This window comes from Rattus norvegicus, chromosome 3, assembly GCF_036323735.1.
Source record: "Rattus norvegicus strain BN/NHsdMcwi chromosome 3, GRCr8, whole genome shotgun sequence".
Taxonomy (NCBI): domain Eukaryota; kingdom Metazoa; phylum Chordata; class Mammalia; order Rodentia; family Muridae; genus Rattus; species Rattus norvegicus.
Genome location: NC_086021.1, coordinates 184,294,233 through 184,313,835, shown reverse-complemented (window position 1 = coordinate 184,313,835; position 19,603 = coordinate 184,294,233). Strand labels below are relative to the sequence as shown.

The 19,603-nt window shown below is 39.3% G+C and overlaps 1 protein-coding gene across 1 annotated transcript in view; it reads left to right on the top strand.

The window, feature by feature from the left end:
• Nucleotides 1-1,650: 1,650 nt before the first annotated feature.
• Zfp431l5 (zinc finger protein 431 like 5) overlaps nucleotides 1,651-19,603 on the top strand; it is a 46,598-nt gene continuing 28,645 nt past the window's right edge. Inside the window, exon 1 of the mRNA XM_039106740.2 lies at nucleotides 1,651-1,790. Within this exon, the coding sequence (XP_038962668.1) occupies nucleotides 1,788-1,790 (3 nt within the window). The 5' untranslated portion in view covers nucleotides 1,651-1,787. The remainder of the gene's footprint in view (nucleotides 1,791-19,603) is intronic.

The window sequence follows — 19,603 nt, the reverse complement described above, 5'->3', positions numbered from 1 at the left end:
ATCAAAGGCGATTATCTAGAGATGCTAGATAATGTAAAAGAAGTGAGCTTTATTTTAATAAATACTTTATGGTATGTGTATTCCAGTTTGGTGTGTCTGTGTGTTTGGGTGTGCACATGTATGTGTGTGTTTTTAATGTTATATGGGTTTTCAAGGCATGGATCATATGTGGTGACTGAGTGACACAATTGTAGACCCTTCTTGGCCCTCTTTATATAGTGTTCAAAGTCAGGTTAACTACCTTGTATACTGTAGCCTGTTCTTATTGCACAGATGTGCCAATAAATTTAGCTAAAACATTGCACTAGTAAAATATTGTTTTGTTTACATTTTGTAAAATAGCAAATGATTTTTCATTAATACCATTTCCACGAGAATAAGCAGTGATTGTAGGAGAACAGACAGCACAGGCATCCAACAGTGTCAGGGACTCTCTCTGCTCCAGGTATTGGGGAACCTACCTGAATACAAAGCTGCAAGCTGCACGTATGCTAGGCATGTTTTCAGGGGGTAGCACAGGTCCAGTCCATGAATGCTTTTTGGTTTGTGGATAGTTCTCTGACAATCCTTAAGTATAGAGGTCAATTAACTCTGTTGGTCTATGTATGAAGTTCTTATTACCCCCAGATTCCTCAATTTCTCCTAAAAATATATCACACACTTCTGGAGCTCTTTTCAGTGTTTAGCCATTTTGTACAGCTGTAGCCTGGAGCCTCTAAAAGGACAGATATGCTAGGCCCCTGTCTGTCAGGATGCAGAGTATCATTAATGCTGTCAGGGATTGGTTCTTGTCCATGGGATTCATCTGAAGTTGGACCAGTCATTGGTTGGCCACTCCGTCAGACCCCACTCCTTCTTTGTCTCTGCACCTCCTGTAGGCAGGAAGGTTTGTAGATGGGTTAGTATGATCATTCCTTCATTGGGAGTCCTGTCAGGTTACAGGAGGTGGTCACTTCAGGCTCCATATCACACACTCCTTGGAGTGAGCCTCAGCTACCATCACACTCACTCATTCCATGGATCATCCCCCATTCCAGGTCTCTGGCACATCCTAGAGAAGCCCTTCCGCAGCCGCTCATTCCTTCTGGAGATGCCCCCTGCCTTCTCACTTCTGTCATCATCTAATGTGTTTGTGTCCCTTGGTAGGGTCACAGCAATCAGGACACTGGGGAGGCAGAGAAACTTTGCAACACTGCATACATTTTTGAATTCTACAGTGGTGTCTATAGGCAAGCAGAATAAAAATTTCTCACAGCTTCTAACTCACAGCAGCTTCTATTACTCAAACAGTAGTTTATCTGGGTACATGTGGACCTAAATCAACTTGCAGTCTGAGATATCTGTCTGGGGTCTCACTCTTCTAAGTGTAGATAGAGGTCAAATCATTCCTTCCTGCTTGCAGGGTTGCATGAATTAACTGCTGGGAACAAAACCACGAACAAGAGAACAAGCAAGATTGACTGGAGTACACACAGGTAAGCTATTGGAAGAAAAGCGGTGGTGCTGCTGAAATTCTGATCTGAATGTATTGCAAACCATTGGCCTAGGCTGGAACCACTATGCTGTGTCTCTTTAAAACCCTCGAACCCTAAGGATAAGGCTGATGTCACTCAAAATTCACTAGCCAATCAGCACCTCGAGAGGGAGTTAGCAGTCAGGGGAGGAGGTGGCTCTTCCAGGTACAAGGTCAGAAACTTCCTTTGGGAACTCAGCCCCTCTGAGTGCTTCCGTTTGTACATGCTGAGTCACTCTTCAGGGTGTTGTGAGAGGAGATCTGAACGCCCGACATGGTAAGTACAAGATCATGTCCACAAACAGGAGGAGAAGCTGCTTAGCAAAGGATACATGTGTAATGGTTCCTCCCAGTGGCTGGACAGAAAGCGGCAGCCATAACTAATGCACCCACTTGTGAGGTCCGATGCAGTGTTTTCTTGTACCAGAGGGTGGATACTGAATTACTTTATTATGAAACCTGCATTTCTCAGAAATCCTTGTGGCGGCCGCTTGTGTTGAGAAATATACTTGGCAGGATATCAACCCTGAAACGCCGGGTTTTAAACTATCTTCTAAAAGTTCTGACCTTTGTAGTTAACAGTTAGTTATAAGGTCCATTTGAGTTGATTTTTGGATGCTGTGAAATATCTCGTGTGTTATGTAGTACTCTAATTATAAGCTGTGTACTACATGAGTAGAATTGAGAATGTAATGATTTATCAACGCTTAGGCTATAATAAGTGACACTAAGTAGAATGTAGCTGACATAGGACTGCTTATAAACACCTCACAGGTATGGAGTATGCTAAGCAGTCCTGTTTTAAGATTAGGATAGTATTATATATATTTGTTTAGCAGGATTTTCCAGATATTTGTCTCCAAACCATAAAAAAGGGGACAAATCTTGTTTACACTCAGCGATAAGACCCAGGATTGTATCAAAGAACAGCACCCTAACAAAATGCTCAAGGTGAGATTAAAGGGTCGCAAAGAACATTGAGGCCTGGTCTGCCATGTGGATATGATTATTAGTTCCAAGTCAACTATGGACTTGGCTGGGAACGTTTTTTGGATACTTAGGGTTCCCTTTGTACAGCACTGTTTTATTAGACTTCTCCTGAGTTTGTACCATTGTATGAGAGTTACTGATTGCTTCATAGAAATTTCCACTTGGTTCTACTTATCCCCTGTAAATAGTTGTAAAGATGCTACTCTTCCAAGCTCACTTTGTATAAGACACAGCTTGTGAATGATCTACCCACCACAGCTGCTGCAGATTCTACCTTCTACCTTTTCTAGCTTTGTCATCCTTGGACCTTCAAATCAGGACCCCATCATTGGAAAAGGAACTACTATTTCAGGACTCTCATGCACTTAAGAAATGATTCTGGGGATCTTTGCTGTGTAAATCTGCTAGCTGCCTAGGTAGGACTTGCAGTCCTTATTTAAACTGTATTTCAACAACCTGAGGCCTTTTCTGGATAGAAAATTATCCATGCCAGCATATGTGGAATCCAAAACACTGTTGTTTGGCTGGCTCTTCTTTTAGCATTACACAGAACGGAGCTCATGGTATCATTAAAAAGACTCTTGTTAGTTGATATTTTAATTATATGGGAAGTGATTTCTTTCTGGGATATATTAACTCTGAGAGAGCTGTATCTTCTGCTCTTTATAGAAATGATTCTCAGACAATGTAGTCTTAGACTAGCCTAAGACTCAGGTAGCCTTGATCTTGGTAAGTTGTTCCCCAGGGCAATGACCTTGCATTGTTTTGCTGGAAATGCCTAAATTCTTGAGTTAAAGGAATGAAGCAAAATTGTGTTTTATACTTGCTAATTTGAGCCATATAGTGAACAGTCCATTTCTTCTACCTTCACATGAGAACCAGGGGAATTGTGTATTCGGTTAACTATCAGATGAAAAAGGGCTGGAAATAGCTAGATCAACAACCAAAGTTGAAGGGAGTCTGCTATAGCAGTCGCCAATCTGGAGAAGTACCTGATTCAGGCAGGGTGGAAAAATTTGTAATTTCACATCACATATTAAATAATACATGTAATAAAAAAGTAGATTGGTGGATATTTAATTTTGGAAAATCACCTTGAGACAGTGGATAATAAATTCCTATTTTAGTACCTGTAATATACAGATATGTGGAATCTTTGTTTACAAACTTAAATCATCCCCAAATTGTATAGCAGATGCCACCATCTATAGCTTGGTGTGTCATGATATAGATCTCAGCAGTTAACATTTCACATAGGGACAAGGATCAAAACTATCTTATTAATGCCATTCCTTCTATGAAGAAGGACCTGCTGTTTTTCAGAGTCACTTGTATTTATCTTTGCATAGAGTAAGTTTTATTTATTACTTTATAAATTTCATTATTTATGCACAGATGCTATATTCCAGTACTTGGTTGAATTCTGTAATGTTTCCCAGGAATTAAGAATTTCATTCTTTCTTCTAAAGAGAATTTATATCTTCCTTTTTCGAGCAACATCTCTGTAGCTCAGGCTTTCTTGATGTCATAGAGTTAAGATTGATTTGAACACCTGATCCTGCCTCTACTGACCAGTGGTCAGAACACTGTCCTCAACTCTTTTCATGCTCTCGTTTATCTTGTCATTAAAGAGAAAAAGAAGACATGAATGAGTGTTGTCTAACCTCCCTGTGTTAGGGATGCGAGAACTACAAATTACGAGGAACCTGTGTGGTTAAGAATTTACTTCTCTGCCAACTTTGGGGCTGGTATAATCACAGCCCAAAAAAAGGAGGAAGAATAAAGAAGGTGAAGCATTTCTGCTTTGGAACTTGTTCTCATTAACCATGAGTAGGCAAGTAATTTTATACAATCAGTAAATTTCCAGACTGGTCATCTTGGGCCGTTTTCCAGATCAGAGCAAAGGTGAACATAAAAGCGAAACTGAGTTTATATGTATGTACCAAATTTCTGTATTTCCACTAGTTCGAAAAAAAGAAGATCTAGACAAAGTGTGGCTGTGCCTCACCAGGAAAGTTATTATTCCTCTTTGAAAATACACAATGTTAGAGAAAAGATATAATACTTGGTGCGCTCTAGTGCACACTTCAGTCCTTGATAAATATCGGACCATCCAGTGTGTTTTGAATTTTACAAATTGTATTTGAGAATGTAATTAATTAATTTCGTTCTTCTCCTTTTCCGTAGTATTAAGTCTGAATCCCGGGGACAAATGACTTGGGAGCACTATTTATCAAGTCAGTGCAAACCTGACCTTCTGATTCTCTAATCAGATCTCACTCCCTAACTGTCACAGCATATTGCTGGCATACCTCCTCCTCTACCCCAAGGGTTAGGATGCCATTCTCCCAGCTTCAATTCCTTATGTAATCCAAGCATTTTGTAACTGATCTTTCTCTTTTATCATTATCTTTCTGACCCCTTCCTTGGTGTGGGTCTTGTTTCTTCCCTGCTTCCTGTCTCAACAAGTTTCAAGGTCATGTCTATTCTTGGCTGTCACAGATAAGCCTGAAGCATCTGCATTTTGATCATCCTTTTGAGTTTCATGTGTTTTATGCATCTATGTTAGTTTGGGAATTTGGGCTAGTAACCACTTATCAATGAGTGCATACCATGTGTGTTTTTCTGTGATTGGGGTACCTCACTCAGGGTGACATTTTCGAGTGCCATCCATTTGCCTATGAATCTCATAAAGTCATTGTTTTTGATAGCTGAGTAATATTCCATTGTGTAGATTGACCATATTTTCTGTACCCATTCCTCTCTTCAAGGGCACCTGGATTCTGTACAGCTTCTGGCTATTATAAATAAAGCTGCTATGAACATAGTGGAGCATGTTTCTTTGTTATAGTTGGAGCATTTTTTTGGGAATATGCCCAAGAGAGGTATAGCTGGGTCCTCAGGTAGTGCAGTGTGCAATTTTCTGGGGAACCTCCAGACTGATTTCCAAAGTGGTTGTACCAGTCTACAATCCCACCAACAATGGAGGAGTGTTCCTCTTTCTCCACATCCTCGCCAACATCTGCTGTCTCCGGAGTTTTTGATCTTAGCCATTCTGACAGGTGCAAGGGGGAATCTCAGGGTTGTTTTGATTTGCATTTCCCTTATGACTAAAGCTGTTGAACATTTCTTTAGGTGCTTCTCAGCCATTCTGCATTCCTCAACTGTGAATTCTTTGTTTAGCTCTGAACCCCATTTTTTTTTTTTTTTCGGAGCTGGGGACCGAACCCAGGGCCTTGCGCTTCCTAGGTAAGCGCTCTACCACTGAGCTAAATCCTCAGCCCCTGAACCCCATTTTTAATAGGGTTCTTTGTCTCCCTGCTGTTTAACTTCATGAGTTCTTTGCACATTTTGGATATAAGCCCTCTATCTGTTGTAGGATTGGTAAAGATCTTTTCCCAATCTGTTGATTGCTGTTTTGTCCTAACAGCAGTGTCCTTTGCCTTACAGAAGTTTTGCAGTTTTATGCGATCCCATTTGTCAATTCTTGATCTTAGAGCATAAGCCTTTGGTCTTTTGTTCAGGAAATTTTCTCCAGTGCCCCTGTGTTAGAGACTCTTCCCCGCTTTTTCTTCTATTAGTTTGAGTGTATCTGGTTTGCTGTGGAGGTCCTTGATCCACTTGGACTTAAGTTTTCTACAGGGTGAGAAGAATAGATCAATCTGCATTCTTCTACAGACTGACCTCCAATTGTACCAGCACCATGTGCTGAAAAGGCTATCTTTTTTCCATTGGATTGTTTTGGCTCCGTTATCAAAAATCAAGTGACCATAGGTGTGTGGGCTCCTTTCTGTGTCTTCAGTTCTATTCTACTGGTCTATCTGCCTGTCTCTTTACCAATACCATACAGTTTTTATCACTACTGATCTGTAATACTGCTTGAGTTCAGGGATAGTGATTACCCCAGAAGTCCTTTTATTGTTGAGGATAGTTTTAGGTGTCCTGGGTTTTTTCTTATTCCAGATGAATTTACAAATTGTTCTGTCTAACTCTGAAGAATTGGATTGGAATTTTGATGGGAATTGCATTGAATCTGTAGATCGCTTTTGGTAAAATGGCCATTTTTACTATATTTATCCTGCCAATCCATGAGCATAGGAGATCTTTCCATATTCTGAGATCTTCTTCAATTTCTTTAGAGGCTTGAAGTTCTTTTCATACAGATCTTTCACCTGCTTGGTTAAAGTCACATCAAGGCATCTTATATTATTTGGGCCTATTATGAAAGGTGTCTTTTTCCCTAATTTCTTTCTTGCCTTGTTTCTCTTTTGTGTAGAGGAAGGCTTCTCATTTATTTGAGTAAATTTTGTACCCAGCCATTTTGCTGAAGGTGTTTATCAGTTTTAGTAGTTCTCTGGTGGAGCTTGGGGATCACTCAAATAGTGATATTTTGATTTCTTCCTTTCCAATGTGTATCACATTGATCTCCTTTCGCTGTCTAATTGCTCTGGCTAGGACTTCGAGAACTATATTCAATAAAGTAGGAACAGAGTGGGCAGCCTTGTCTAGTCCCTGATTTTAGTGGGATTGCTTCAAGTTTCTCTCCATTTAGTTTAATGTTAGCTACCGGTTTGCTTTATATAGCTTTCACTATGTTTCTATATGGGCCTAAAATTCCTTTTCTTTCCTGGACTTTTATCATGAAGGGTGTCGAATTTTGTCAACTGTTTTCTCAGCATCTGATAAAATGATCATGTAATTTTTATCTTTCAGTTTGTTTATATAGTGGACTATGTTGATGGTTTTACGTATATTAAACAATCCGTGCATATCTGGCAAGAAGCCTACTTGATCGTGTTGGATGAGTGTTTTCATGTGCTCTTGGATTCAGTTTGCCAGAATTTCATTGAGTATTTTTGCGTTGATATTCATAACAGAAATCGTTCTGAAGTTCTCTTTCCTTTTTGTCTTTTTGTGGTTTAGGTATAAGAGTAATTTTGCTTTCATAGAAGGAATTTGGTAGCACTTCGTCTATTTCAGTTTTGTGGAGTAGTTTGGATAGTATTGGTATGAGGTCTTCTAGGAAGGTCTGATAGAATTCTGCCCTGAAACCATCTGGACCTGGGCTTTTTTTCATTGGGAGACTTTAATGACTGCTTCTAATACTTGACAGGTTATGGGGTTGTTTAAATGGTTTATTGGTTCCTGATTTAACCTCGTTTCCTGATATCTGTCTAGGAAATTGTCCAGATTTTCAAGTTTTGTTGAATATAGGCTTTTTTAGTAGGGTCTGATGAGTTTTTGAATTTCCTCTGATTCTGTTTCTTTCTGCAGGCACTCAGAGCTGTGCGTTTTTCTCTTAGCACAGCTTTCATTGTGTCCTGTATACAAGTTTGGGTATGTTGTACCTTCATTTTTATTAAATTCTAAGAAATCTTTAATTTCTTTCTTTATTTCTTCCTTGACCAGGTTATCATTGAGTAGAGCCTTGTTCAACATCCATGCATATGTGGGCATTCTTTCCTGGCTGTTATTGAAGACCAGCTTTAGCCGTGGTGTTCTGATAGGACACGTGGGATTATTTCTACCTTTCTGTATTTGTTGAGGCCTGTTTTGTGCCCGATTATACAGTCAGTTTTGGAGAAATTAGCATGAGGTGGTGAGAAGGAGGTATGTCTTTTTTTTATAGGATAGAATGTTGTATAAATATATGTTTAAGTCCATTTGGTTCATGACTTCTTTTAGTCTACAATGTCTCTGTTTAATTTCTTTTTCCATGATCTGTCCACTGGTGAGACTGGGGTGTTGAAATCTCCTAGTATTCTTGTGTGAGGTGCAAGGTGTGCTTGTACTTGGAGCATAGATATTTAGGATTGAGAGTTCATCATGGTGGATTTTTCCTTTGGTGAATATGAAGTGTCCTTCCTTATCTTTTTTGAAACTTTTGCTTGAAAATTGATTATATTCGATATTAGAATGGCTACTCCAGCCTGCTTCTTCAGACCATTTCCTTGGAAAGTTGTTTTCCAGACTTTTACACTGAGGTAGTGTCTGTCTTTGTTTCTGAGGTGTGTTTCCTGTAGGCATCAAAGTGCTGGATCCTCATTACATATCCAGTTTCTTAGTCTGTGTCTTTTTATTGGGGAATTGAGTCCATTGATGTTGAAAGGTATTAAGGAATAGTTATTGTTGCTACCTGATATATTCATATTTGGATGTGAGATCATGTTCGTGTACTTGTCTTCTCTTTTTTTTTGTTGCAAGACGATTAGTTTCTTGCTTTTTCTAGGGTGTAGGTTGCCTCCTTGTATTGGGCTTTACCATTTTTTATCCTTTGTATGGCTCGATTTGTAAAAAGATATGGTGTGAATTTGATTTTCTCATAGAATATCTTGGTTTCTCCATCCATGTTAATTGAGAGTTTTGCTGGGTACAGTAACCTGGACTGGCACTTGTGTTCTATTAGGGTCTGTATGAGATCTGTCCCGGATCTTCTGGGTTTCATAGTCTCTGGTGAGAAGTCTGGTGTAATTCTGATAGGTCTGCCTTTATACGTTACTTAACCTGTTTGCCTTACTGCTTTTAATATTCTTTCTTTGTTTTGTGCTTTTGGTGGTTTGACTATTATGTAACGGGAGGAGTTTCTTTTCTGGTCCAAACTGTTTGGAGTTCTGTAGGCTTCTTTTATGTTTATGGGCATCTCTTTTTTTAGGTTAGTGAAGTTTTCTTCTATGATTTTGTTCAAGGTATTTACTGGTCCTTTGAGCTGGGAGTCTTCACTCCCTTCTATACCTTTTATGCTTAGGTTTGATCTTCTCTTTGTGTCCTGGATTTCCAGTATATTTTGGGCCAGTAGCTCTTTCCATTTTACATTATCTTTGACAGTTGTGTGAATGATTTCTATGGAATCTTCTGCTCCTGAAATGCTGTCTTCTTTTTCTTGTTTTCTGTTTTATGCTTGTATCTACAGCTCCTTGTCTCTTCCTTTGTTTTTGTTTTTTGTTTTCTTTTTTTTTTTTTTTATGTCCAGGATTGTCTCCCTTTGTGCTTTCTTCATTTTTTTCTATTTCCATTTTCAGTTACTTCACCTATTTGATTGTGTTTTCCTGTCATTCTTTCATGGATTTTTGTTTTTCCTCTCTAAGGGCTTCTACTTGTTTATTTGTGTTTTCCTGCATTTCTCTAAGGCAGTTCTTTATGTCTTTCTTGAAGTCCTCCATCATCGTAATAAAATGTGATTTTAAGTCTACATCTTGCTTTTCTGGTATGTTTGGATATTCAGTGTTTTCTTTGGTGGGAGGATTGGGCTCCCATGATGCCATGTATTCTTGATTTCTGTTACTTGGGTCCCTGCAGTTGCCTGTCAACATACGCATGTCTCTGGTGTTAAGTTATTCTGCTATTTTAGAGAGTGACTTGACCCATCATATAGGCCTGTGTGTCAAGAGCGCTGTTTTCCTGTTTTCTTTCAGCCAGTGATGGTAACAGAGTGTTCTGCTTTGAGGAGTGTAGTCTTTCCTGTCCACTGGCTTTCAGCTGTTCCTGTGGGCGTGTGTCATGAGTCCACCAGGCAGGTTACTTGGAGTAGAAAAGTTGTTCTTACCTCTAGTCTTGGGTCTTACCTCCAGTTGAACCAGCACCATTTGCTGAAAATGCTATCTGTTTTCCATTGGATGCTTTTGGCTCCTAGGTCAAAAAAACAGTGACCATAGGTGTGTGGGTTTATGTCTTGGTCTTCAATTATATTCCACTGGGCCATATTCCTGTCCCTGTACCAATACCATACAGTTTTTCTCTCTATTGCTCTGTAATACTGCTTGAGCTCAGGGATAGTGATTCCCCGGAAGTCCTTTTATTGTTGAGGATAGTTTTAGTTATCCTGGGTTTATTCTTATTCCAGATGAATTTGCAATTTATTCTGTCTAACTCTATGAAGTATTGGGTTGGAATTTTGATGGCAATTGCATCGAATCTGCAGATTGCCTTTGCTAAAATGTCCATTTTTACTATATTAATCCTGCCAATCCATGAGCATGGGAGATCTTCCCATCTTCAGAGATCTTCAATTTTTCTTCATTTTCTTTCTTCAGAGGATTGAAGTTCTTATCATACAGATCTTTAACTTGCTTGGTTAAATTCACATCAAAGCATTTTATATCATTTGGGGGTATTATGAAGGGTGTCATTTCTCTAATTTCTTTCTCGGCTTGTTTTTCTTTTGTGTAGAGGAAGGCAATGATTTATTTGAGTTAATTTTATACCCAGACACTTTGCTGAAGGTGTTTATCAGGTTTACTCGTTCCCTGGTGGAACTTTTCGCATCGCTTAAATATACTATCATATCATCTAGAAATAGTGATATTTTGACTTCTTCTTTTCCAAACTGTATCCCCTTGATCTCCTTTTGTTGTCTGGCTGCTCTGGCTAGAACTTGGAGAACTATATTGAATAAGTAGGGAGAGGGTGGGCAGCCTTTTCTAGTCCCTGATTTTAATGGGATTTCTTCAAGTTTCTCTCCATTTAGTTTAATGTTAGCTACTGGTTTGTTGTATATGGCTTTTACTATGTTTAGGTATGGGCCTTGAATTCCTGTTCTTTCCAGGACTTTTATCATGAAGGGGTGTTGAATTTTGTCAAATGCTTTCTCAGTGTCTAATGAAATGATCATGTGGTTTTTATCTTTCAGTTTGTTTACATAGTAGAGTACGTTGATGGTTTTATGTATATTAAGCCATCCCTGCATCCCTAGGATGAAGCCTACTTGATCATGATGGATGATTGTTTTTATGTGGTCTTGGATTCGGTTTGCAAGAATGTTTTGATTATTTTCGTGTTGATATTCATAAGGGAAATTGGTCTGAATTTCTATTTCTTTGTTTCTTTGTGTGGTTTAGGTATAAGAGTAATTGTTGCTTCATAGAAGGAATTCGGTAGCTCTCCATTTGTTTCAATTGTGTGGAATATTTTTGCTAATATTGGTATGAGGTCTTCTATTAATGTCTGATAGAATTCTGCACTGAACCCATCTGGACCTGGGATCTGTTTGGTTGGGAGACTTTTAATGACAGGTTCAGTGTCTAGGAGACATTGGCTTGTTTCAGTGGTTTATCTGTTCCTGGTTTATCTTGTGTACCTGATATCTGTCTAGGAAATTGTCCATTTCCTCCAGATTTTCAAGCTTTGTTGAATATAGGCTTTTGTTGTTGTTGTTTTCTTTTTTTTTTTTTTTTCTTTCAGAGCTAGGTACCGAACCCAGGGCCTTGCGCTTGCTAGGCAAGTGCTCTACCACTGAGCTAAATCCCCAACCCTGAATATAGGCTTTTGTAGTAGGATCTGATGACTCTTTGAATTTCCTCTGATTCTGTAGTTACGACTCCCTTTTCATTTCTGATTTTGTTAAATTGGAAACACTCTCTGTATCCTCTGGTTAGTCTAGCTAAGGGTGTATCTATCTTTTTGACTTTCTCAAAAAACCAGCTTTTGGTTCTGTTGATTCTTTGTATAGTCCTTTTTGTTTCTACTTGGTTGATTTCAGCTCTGAGTTTAATTCCTCTTGGGTGCATTTGCTTCTTTTTGTTCTAGAGCTTTTAGGTGTGCTGTCAAGCTGCTGATATATACTCTCTCCTGTTTCCTTCAGCAGGCACTTAGAACTATAAGTTTTCCTCTTAGCACAGATTTCAATGTGTCCCATATGGTAATGTTGTACCTTCGTTTTCATTAAATTTTAAGAAGTCTTTAATTTCTTTCTTTATTTCTTCTTTGATCAGGTTATCATTGAGTAGAGCATTGCTCAACTTCCATGTATATGTGGGCATTCTTTCCTTATGGTAATTGAATAGCAGCTTTGTCCCATGCTCGTCTGATAGCACGCATGGGATTATTTCTATCTTTCTGTATCTGTTGAGGCCTGTTTGATAGGGTCAGTTTTGGAGAATGTACAATGTGGTGCTGAGAAGAAGTTATATCCTTTTGTTTTAGGATACAATGTTCTATAAATATCTGTTAAGTCCATTTGGTTCATGACTTCTCTTAGTCTGTCTTTGTCTCTGTTTAATTTCTGTTTCCATGATCTTTCCATTGATGAGAATAGAATGTTGAAATCTCCTACTATTATTGTGTGAGGTGCAATGTCTGATTTGAGCTTCAGTAAGGTTTCATTTATGTATGTAAGTGCCCTTGTATTTGGACCGTAGATATTTAGGATTGAGAGTTCATTTTGGTGAATTTTCCCTTTAATGAATATAAAGTATCCTTCCTTATGCTTTTTGATGACTTTTGGTTGAAAATCGATTTTATTCAATATTAGAATGGCTACTCCAGCTTGCTTCTTCAGACCATTTGATCGGAAAGTTGTTTTCCAGCCTTTCATTCTGAGGTAGTGTCTGTCTTTGTCTATGAGATGTGTTTCCTGTAGGCAGCAGAATGCTGGGTCCTCATTGCCTATCCAGTTTGTTAATCTTTGTCTTTTTATTGGGGAATTGAGTCCATTGATGTTGAGAGATATTAAGTAATAGTGATTGTTGCTTCCTGTTATCTTCGTATTTGGATGTGACATTATGTTTGTGTGCTTGTCTTCTCTTTGTTTTGTTGCAAGACTATTAATTTCTTCATTTTTCTAGGGTGTTGCTTGCGTTGTAGGTTGTCCTTGTGTTGAGTTTACCATTCATTGTTCTTTGTAGGGCTGGATTTGTAGAAAGATATTGTGTAAATTTGGTTTTGTCATGGAATATCTTGGTTTCTCCATCTATGTTAATTGGGAGTTTTGCTGGATACAGTAATCTGGGCTGGCATTTGTGTTCTCTTAGGGTCCATATTACATCTGTCCAGGATCTTCTGGATTTCATAGTCTCTAGTGAGAAGTCTGGTGTGATTCTGATAGGTGTGCCTTTATATATTACTTGACCTTTTTCCATTACTGCTTTCAATATTCTTTCTTTGTTTGTGCATTTGGGGTTTTGACTGTTATGTGACGGGAGAAGTTTCATTTCTGCTCCAATCTATTTGGAGTTCTGTAGGCTTATTGTATGTTTATGGGCATCCCTTTCTTTAGGTTAGGGAAGTTTTCTTCTATGATTTTGTTGAAGATCTTTACTGATCCGTTGAGCTGAGAATCTTCACTCTCTTCTATACCTAGTATCCTTAGGTTTGATCTTCTCATTATGTCCTGGATTTCCTGTATGTTTTGGGCCAGTATTTTTTTCTGCTTTACATCATCTTTGACAGTTGTGTTGATGATTTCTATGGAATCTTCTGCTCCTGAGATTCTCTATTCTATCTATTGCATTCTGTTGGTAATGCTTGTATGTACGGCTCCTTGTCACTTCCTCTGTTTTCTATATCCAGGGTTCTCTCCCTCTGTGCTTTCATTATTGCTTCTATTTCCATTTTTAATTCCTTCACCAATGTGATTGTGTTTTCCTGTAATTCTTTCAGGATTTTTTGCATTTCCTCTCTATAGGCTTCTGCTTGTTTATTTGTGTTTTCCTGCATTTCTCTAAGGGATTTCTTTATGTCTTTCTTGAAGTCCTCCACCATCATGAACAAATGTGATTTTTTCGAGATCTTGCTTTTCTGGTGTGTTTGGATATTCAGTGTTTTCTTAGGTGGCAGAATTGGGCTCCGATGATGTGATGTAGTCTTGGTTTCTGTTGCTTGGTTTCTTGCACTTGCCTCTTGTCATCACATTGCATCTGATGTTACCTTATTCTGCTATTTCTGACAGTGGTTAGACCGTCCTATAGGCCTGTGTGTCAGGTGTGCTGAAGACCTGTTTTCCTGTTCTTTTTCTGCGAATTATGGGAACAGAGTGCTCTGCTTTCAGGCGTGTAGTTGTTCCTGTCTACTGGTCGTCAGTTGTTCCTGTGGGCGTGTGTCCTGAGTCCACTAGGCAGGTCACTTGGAGCAGAAACATTGTTCTTACCTCTGGTCTCAGGCCTCAAATCGCTCCTTGTGGGCTGCGTTTTAGCTCTCTGTGAGGGCATCAACCAGAAGGGCCTACCCCGCCATTTCTCGGGTCCCTGTGCACAGGGGTGCCAGATGGCGATAAGCGTTTTCTTCTAGAGTCAGAAATGCGGGCATCATGTAGTCTCTTCTGGCTTCCCAGGCATGTCTGCCCCTCTGAAGGTTTAGCTCTTCCTCCCACTGGATTTGTGTGCAGGGAGCCGTTTGACCGGGTCCCTTCAGATCCGCAAGGTGTCTGGCCCCTATTGGGACCTGCACATTGAGTGCCCCTATCTCCCTGTTCCCAGAGGCCCTCTACACTTTCCTCTTGGTTCAGGGATGTGGGCAAGGGTGTTCATCATCTTTTTTGATAACTTCTGTTTGAAAGTTTGTTTTATTCAATATTAGAATGGTTATTCTGTCTTATTTCTTGGTACCATATGCTTGGTCCCAAAAATATTCCCAGACTTTTATTCTCAGAAGTTTCTGTCATTATCACAGAAGTATGCTCCCTGTATGCAGCAAAATCCTAGGTCCTATTTATGTATCCAGTCTCTCTTTTTTTTTTTTTTTTTTTGGTTCTTTTTTTCGGAGCTGGGGACCGAACCCAGGGCCTTGCGCTTCCTAGGTAAGCGCTCTACCACTGAGCTAAATCCCCAGCCCCATGTATCCAGTCTCTTATTTGATGTGGTTTCATTAGGGAATTGAGTTCATTGATGTTGAGTTACATTAGGGAACAATGTTAGTTGTTTCCTAATATTTTAATATTTCTGTTTGTAGAGGTGGAATTTGGTTTGTGTGACTATCTTCTTTTCGGATAGTTGAAAGAGGATTAATTACTTGCTTTGTCAAGGGCGTAATCTCCCTATATGTGTTGAAGTTTTCCATATATTTTCATTTGTAGGGATGGATTTGTGGAAATGTTTTGTGTAAGTTTTGTTTGTAGGGCAAAATATATTGTCATTAGGACAAAATAGCAAACAACAGATTGGGGAAAGATCTTTGGCAATCATACACCTGATAGAGGGCTAATATTCAATATATAAAAATATTCAAGAAATTATTCCAAGGAGTCAAATAACCCTATTAAAAATGGGTTACAGTGCTAAGGAAACCATTTTCAACTGAGGAATATTGAATGGCCAAAAAAGAGTTAGAGAATGGAATGAAAGACAATAACTTCTTGAAATTCTTAAGCAAATGGATGGAAGTAGAAGACAGTATCCTGAGTGAGGTAACTCAGTCACAAATTAACTCACATGGCATATAATCACAGATAAGTGCATATCTGCCAACAAGAAGCTGAAAGTACCAACAGTGCAGCTCTCAGACTATATGAAATCCAAGAAGGAAGAAGATCACCCCTAAGTGTGAATGCCACATTCCTACTCAGTAGGTAGAAGAGAACATTCTCTAGGAAGTAGAGGGAGAGAGGGATCTGGGACCTGGTAAAAAACAAAATTGGGCCAGTTCAGATTGGGAGAAAATGAGGGAAAAGTTAGAGTGTCAGGAATTTGAAAGTAGGTATGTAAAAGTAGGGGAGGGGTAACAAGGCATTACCACCAGAAATTTCCAGTTGCCAAGGACCTAAGAGCTTCCTAGGATATAACAGCGAGGATATTATCGAAATGACCATAGAAGTGGAAAGAGGTCCTGCAGACACCATATCTAGTTGCTAGGCATGGCCTCCAGTTGAGGGATGGGGACATCATCCCACCTCAAAATAGTAATTGAGACTTCCTCATGTCAAAAGGAAATGCAGGGACAAAGAGTGGAGCAGAAACAGAAGGAAAGGCCCACCTTAGAATCCATCCCATCTGCTGACACCAAATTCAGACACTGTTGTGGATGCCAAAAGTGCTTATTGACAGGAGCCTGGTACAGATGCCCCCTGAGATGCTCTGCAGGAGTCAGACAAATATCAATGTGATAGACATAGCAAAACATTGGAATGGACACATGGACGCTAATGAAGAAGTTAGGGAAAGGAATTAAGGAAGTGGTTTACAACCTCATAGGAAGAATAAAAATATCAAACAAACAGACCACCCAAACCATCCAGAAACTCACTATGGAGGGAGAAGAATGCAGAGGGCAGTGGGATGGAGGAAAGTGGGTGGGAGAGGGACGGGGTTGTGGCAGAGGAAATGGGGAAAATGAACATCTTAGGGGGACCAGAAGTGAAGCCCCATGAGCCAGCATATGAATAGATTCAGGGGTTAGGTGGACCGTGAAGTAACACTCTAGACCTGCTGTACATGATAGAATCTGAAGACTCAAAGAGATAGATCATATATAAAATGCCCAACAGTGGAGAGAGGGAACTTGTTGAATCTACCTCCAGCAGAAAGACAGGGCATCAAGTGGAGGGATGTGGTTGCCATACCCAAAGTCATAGACTCTGTCTTGGAATTCTTCCTGTCTAAACAAACTGCAGAGACAAAAATGGAGAAGAGCATGAGGGACAAGAGGTCCAGTGATATACCCAAATTGTCATCCAGATAAAGGGGAGGCTCTAAGGCCTGACATTATTACAGATGGTATAGTGTGCTTAAAGACAGGGTATTAGCATGGCTGCCCTACGAGAGGCCCAGCAAACAGCTGACTGAGACAGAAGCAAATATTATGCCCAACCAAAGTATAAAGAAGGGAGCCCCTGTGGTTGAATTAGGTTAAGGCTTGAGTGCATTGAGGAGGAAGTGTAATCATAGGAAGACCAGGAATCTCAACAAACCTGGACCCCTGAGATCTCCTTAGCTCTAAACCACCAAAGAGGCAGCGTCTGCTGGCTGGCCTGGGACTCCCAACGTAAGTACAGCAAAGGACTGAATGGTCTGGACTCAGTCAAAGAAGACAGACCTAACCCTTGAGAACCTTGATATCCATGGGAGTGGGACAAGCTCGTGGGATATTGTGTATGTGTCTGTTTGGGGACATCCTCTTGGAGACGGGGTAGGAGGAATGAGATTAGGAACTCTTGGACGCCAAAAAGTAGGGGAATAAGGACTGGACTGTAAAAAATGATTAAAGATAAGTTTACAAAGTGACTTACCTTCCTGGTTGTTTGAAAAATCTCTTTTAAATTCCCAGAGAAAGACCCCCTTCGCCTGGCTACAATCTAAGTTTGCAACCATCCTACCGACTGAATAAAGTTAGACCTTAATTACAGAAAGATAGATGAATAGATAGAAAGATGTAGAGATATAATATATGTAATACATAATTTATACATATATAGATAGATAGGGAGAGAGAGAGAGAGAGAGAGAGAATATACCTTGTATTATTTATTCAAAAGATTGCAGTTACTGTCCGAACACAGTAATTAACAAAGAATATTTTCAGGTTCCCTTGTAGGACACAGCATTTTAAGCCCAGGACTCAGGAGTTTTGAAATGGTAATTTCAGGACATTCCCACCAAGCTCTCTAAACATATGCTCTTAACAGAGACAGATCTCTGTTAACTACTTTTGCAAGGTTAACAGAAAATGTGTCCTTGTTGTCTACTAAAAAATTAAAGGCCTGTGGTCACGGGATGCTCATTCTTAAGATAATCACAAGGAAAGTTTGAGTAAATGCCTGGATTGATATGTAAAATAAAAGGTTGGGTTTGTGATCTGCATGGCATGAACTACATAGAGAATTTTTTTTGAACCGCTCAATAAATAAATAAATTGGTGCTCAATAAAGAGTTGAACTCTCCTGCAGGTGGGAAAATTAGACTCAGAAAAACCTGACTTCCCTCTGTGGCCATTCAGTGCAATCAGTGCAGTTTGGTCAGTCCTGAAACCATATGCACACATCAACTGAAATGGACTCATCATGCTTTATTCATGTATGTGAACATACTTTTTCATACATAGTTAAAAGTAATCAGAAATTGATGGGAAAAGTTTTGGGACATGATGGTCCTAGGAATAAATGGAACAACTGATGTAGCACACATCCATTAAGAAGGATAAAATAATTTTGAATTAAAAAATGGCTGGTGGGCTAAGTTAGAGCTAACAATAATTTATATTGTTGCCAAAAATTAATGTTCCATCCATACAAATGGTTTTGCTGTAATTCCAGTCCCATGCTTCTCCTGTGATTAAGCAATCAAAGGACCTATGCTGACCTCCTATGCTGACCTGGCTAACTCCAAACCCTATCCTGTGGTACTTATTTAAAATTATTGGCTTGACTCTTCTGACCATGTTTTCATATATCAATTTCATTTGTCCACACAGCACATCTGCTCCCCACCTCTCCTTCCTCTTCCTACTGGAATTCCCATCCTGGTCTCTGTTTCTGCCCAATCACTTATTCAGGATTCCTTGATCAGCATTACAAGACAGAGAATATGTGATGAGAATTGTGTACACAACTTACAAACTTGAAAGAGGAGATTCTTGGTATAATCATTACAATGTATCTTCCCAATTTAAATAGGATTTAGGATATCAGCTCAGGCTTTCCTAATATCATAATCGAGATTGATTTGAACACCTAATCCTGTCTCTGCTGACCAGTGGTCAGAGGACTGTCATGCAATTCCTTTCAAGCTGCGCTCTGTCTGGACAATAAGGAGAAAAAGACCATGTGAATGAGTGTAGTTCTACGTCCCTATATTAGGATTGATGGGAGTATGAATTAAGAGGAACCTGTGTAAGAACTGAATTCACTGACCAACTTTCAAGCAGGTATAATCACAGCCCAGAAAAAGGGGAGGAAGAAGGAAGGTGAAACCATTATGCTCTGGTAGTTGTTGGCATTAACCATGAGTAGGCAAGAAATCCATTTTAGAAAATCAGTAAATTTCCATACTGGCCACCTTGGGGCATTGTACAGAGCAGACCAATGATGATCCTGAATGAGGAACTGAACTGATATATAGAAACCAAATTTCTGTGTTTTCCCTAGTTCAAAAATAGATCTAGACAAACTGGTGTGGCTGAGTCTAACAGAATAATTATATCTTCTCTTTGAAAATACAGAATATAAGAGAAAAATTACAATAGTTGGTGTGTTCTAGTACATACTTAGTCCCTGAAAAATATTGGACCATACAGTGTGTTTTAAGTTTTAAAAAAAATTTTGAGAGTAAAATTAAATCATTTCTTTCTTTTACTTTCTTTCTGGGGTTAAGTCTGAAAGCCTGGGAATAGTTGCTGCAGTAGAAGGGAATTATTGATCAAAACAAAGCAAACCTGGCTTTCTGATTTTCTCATCAGAAC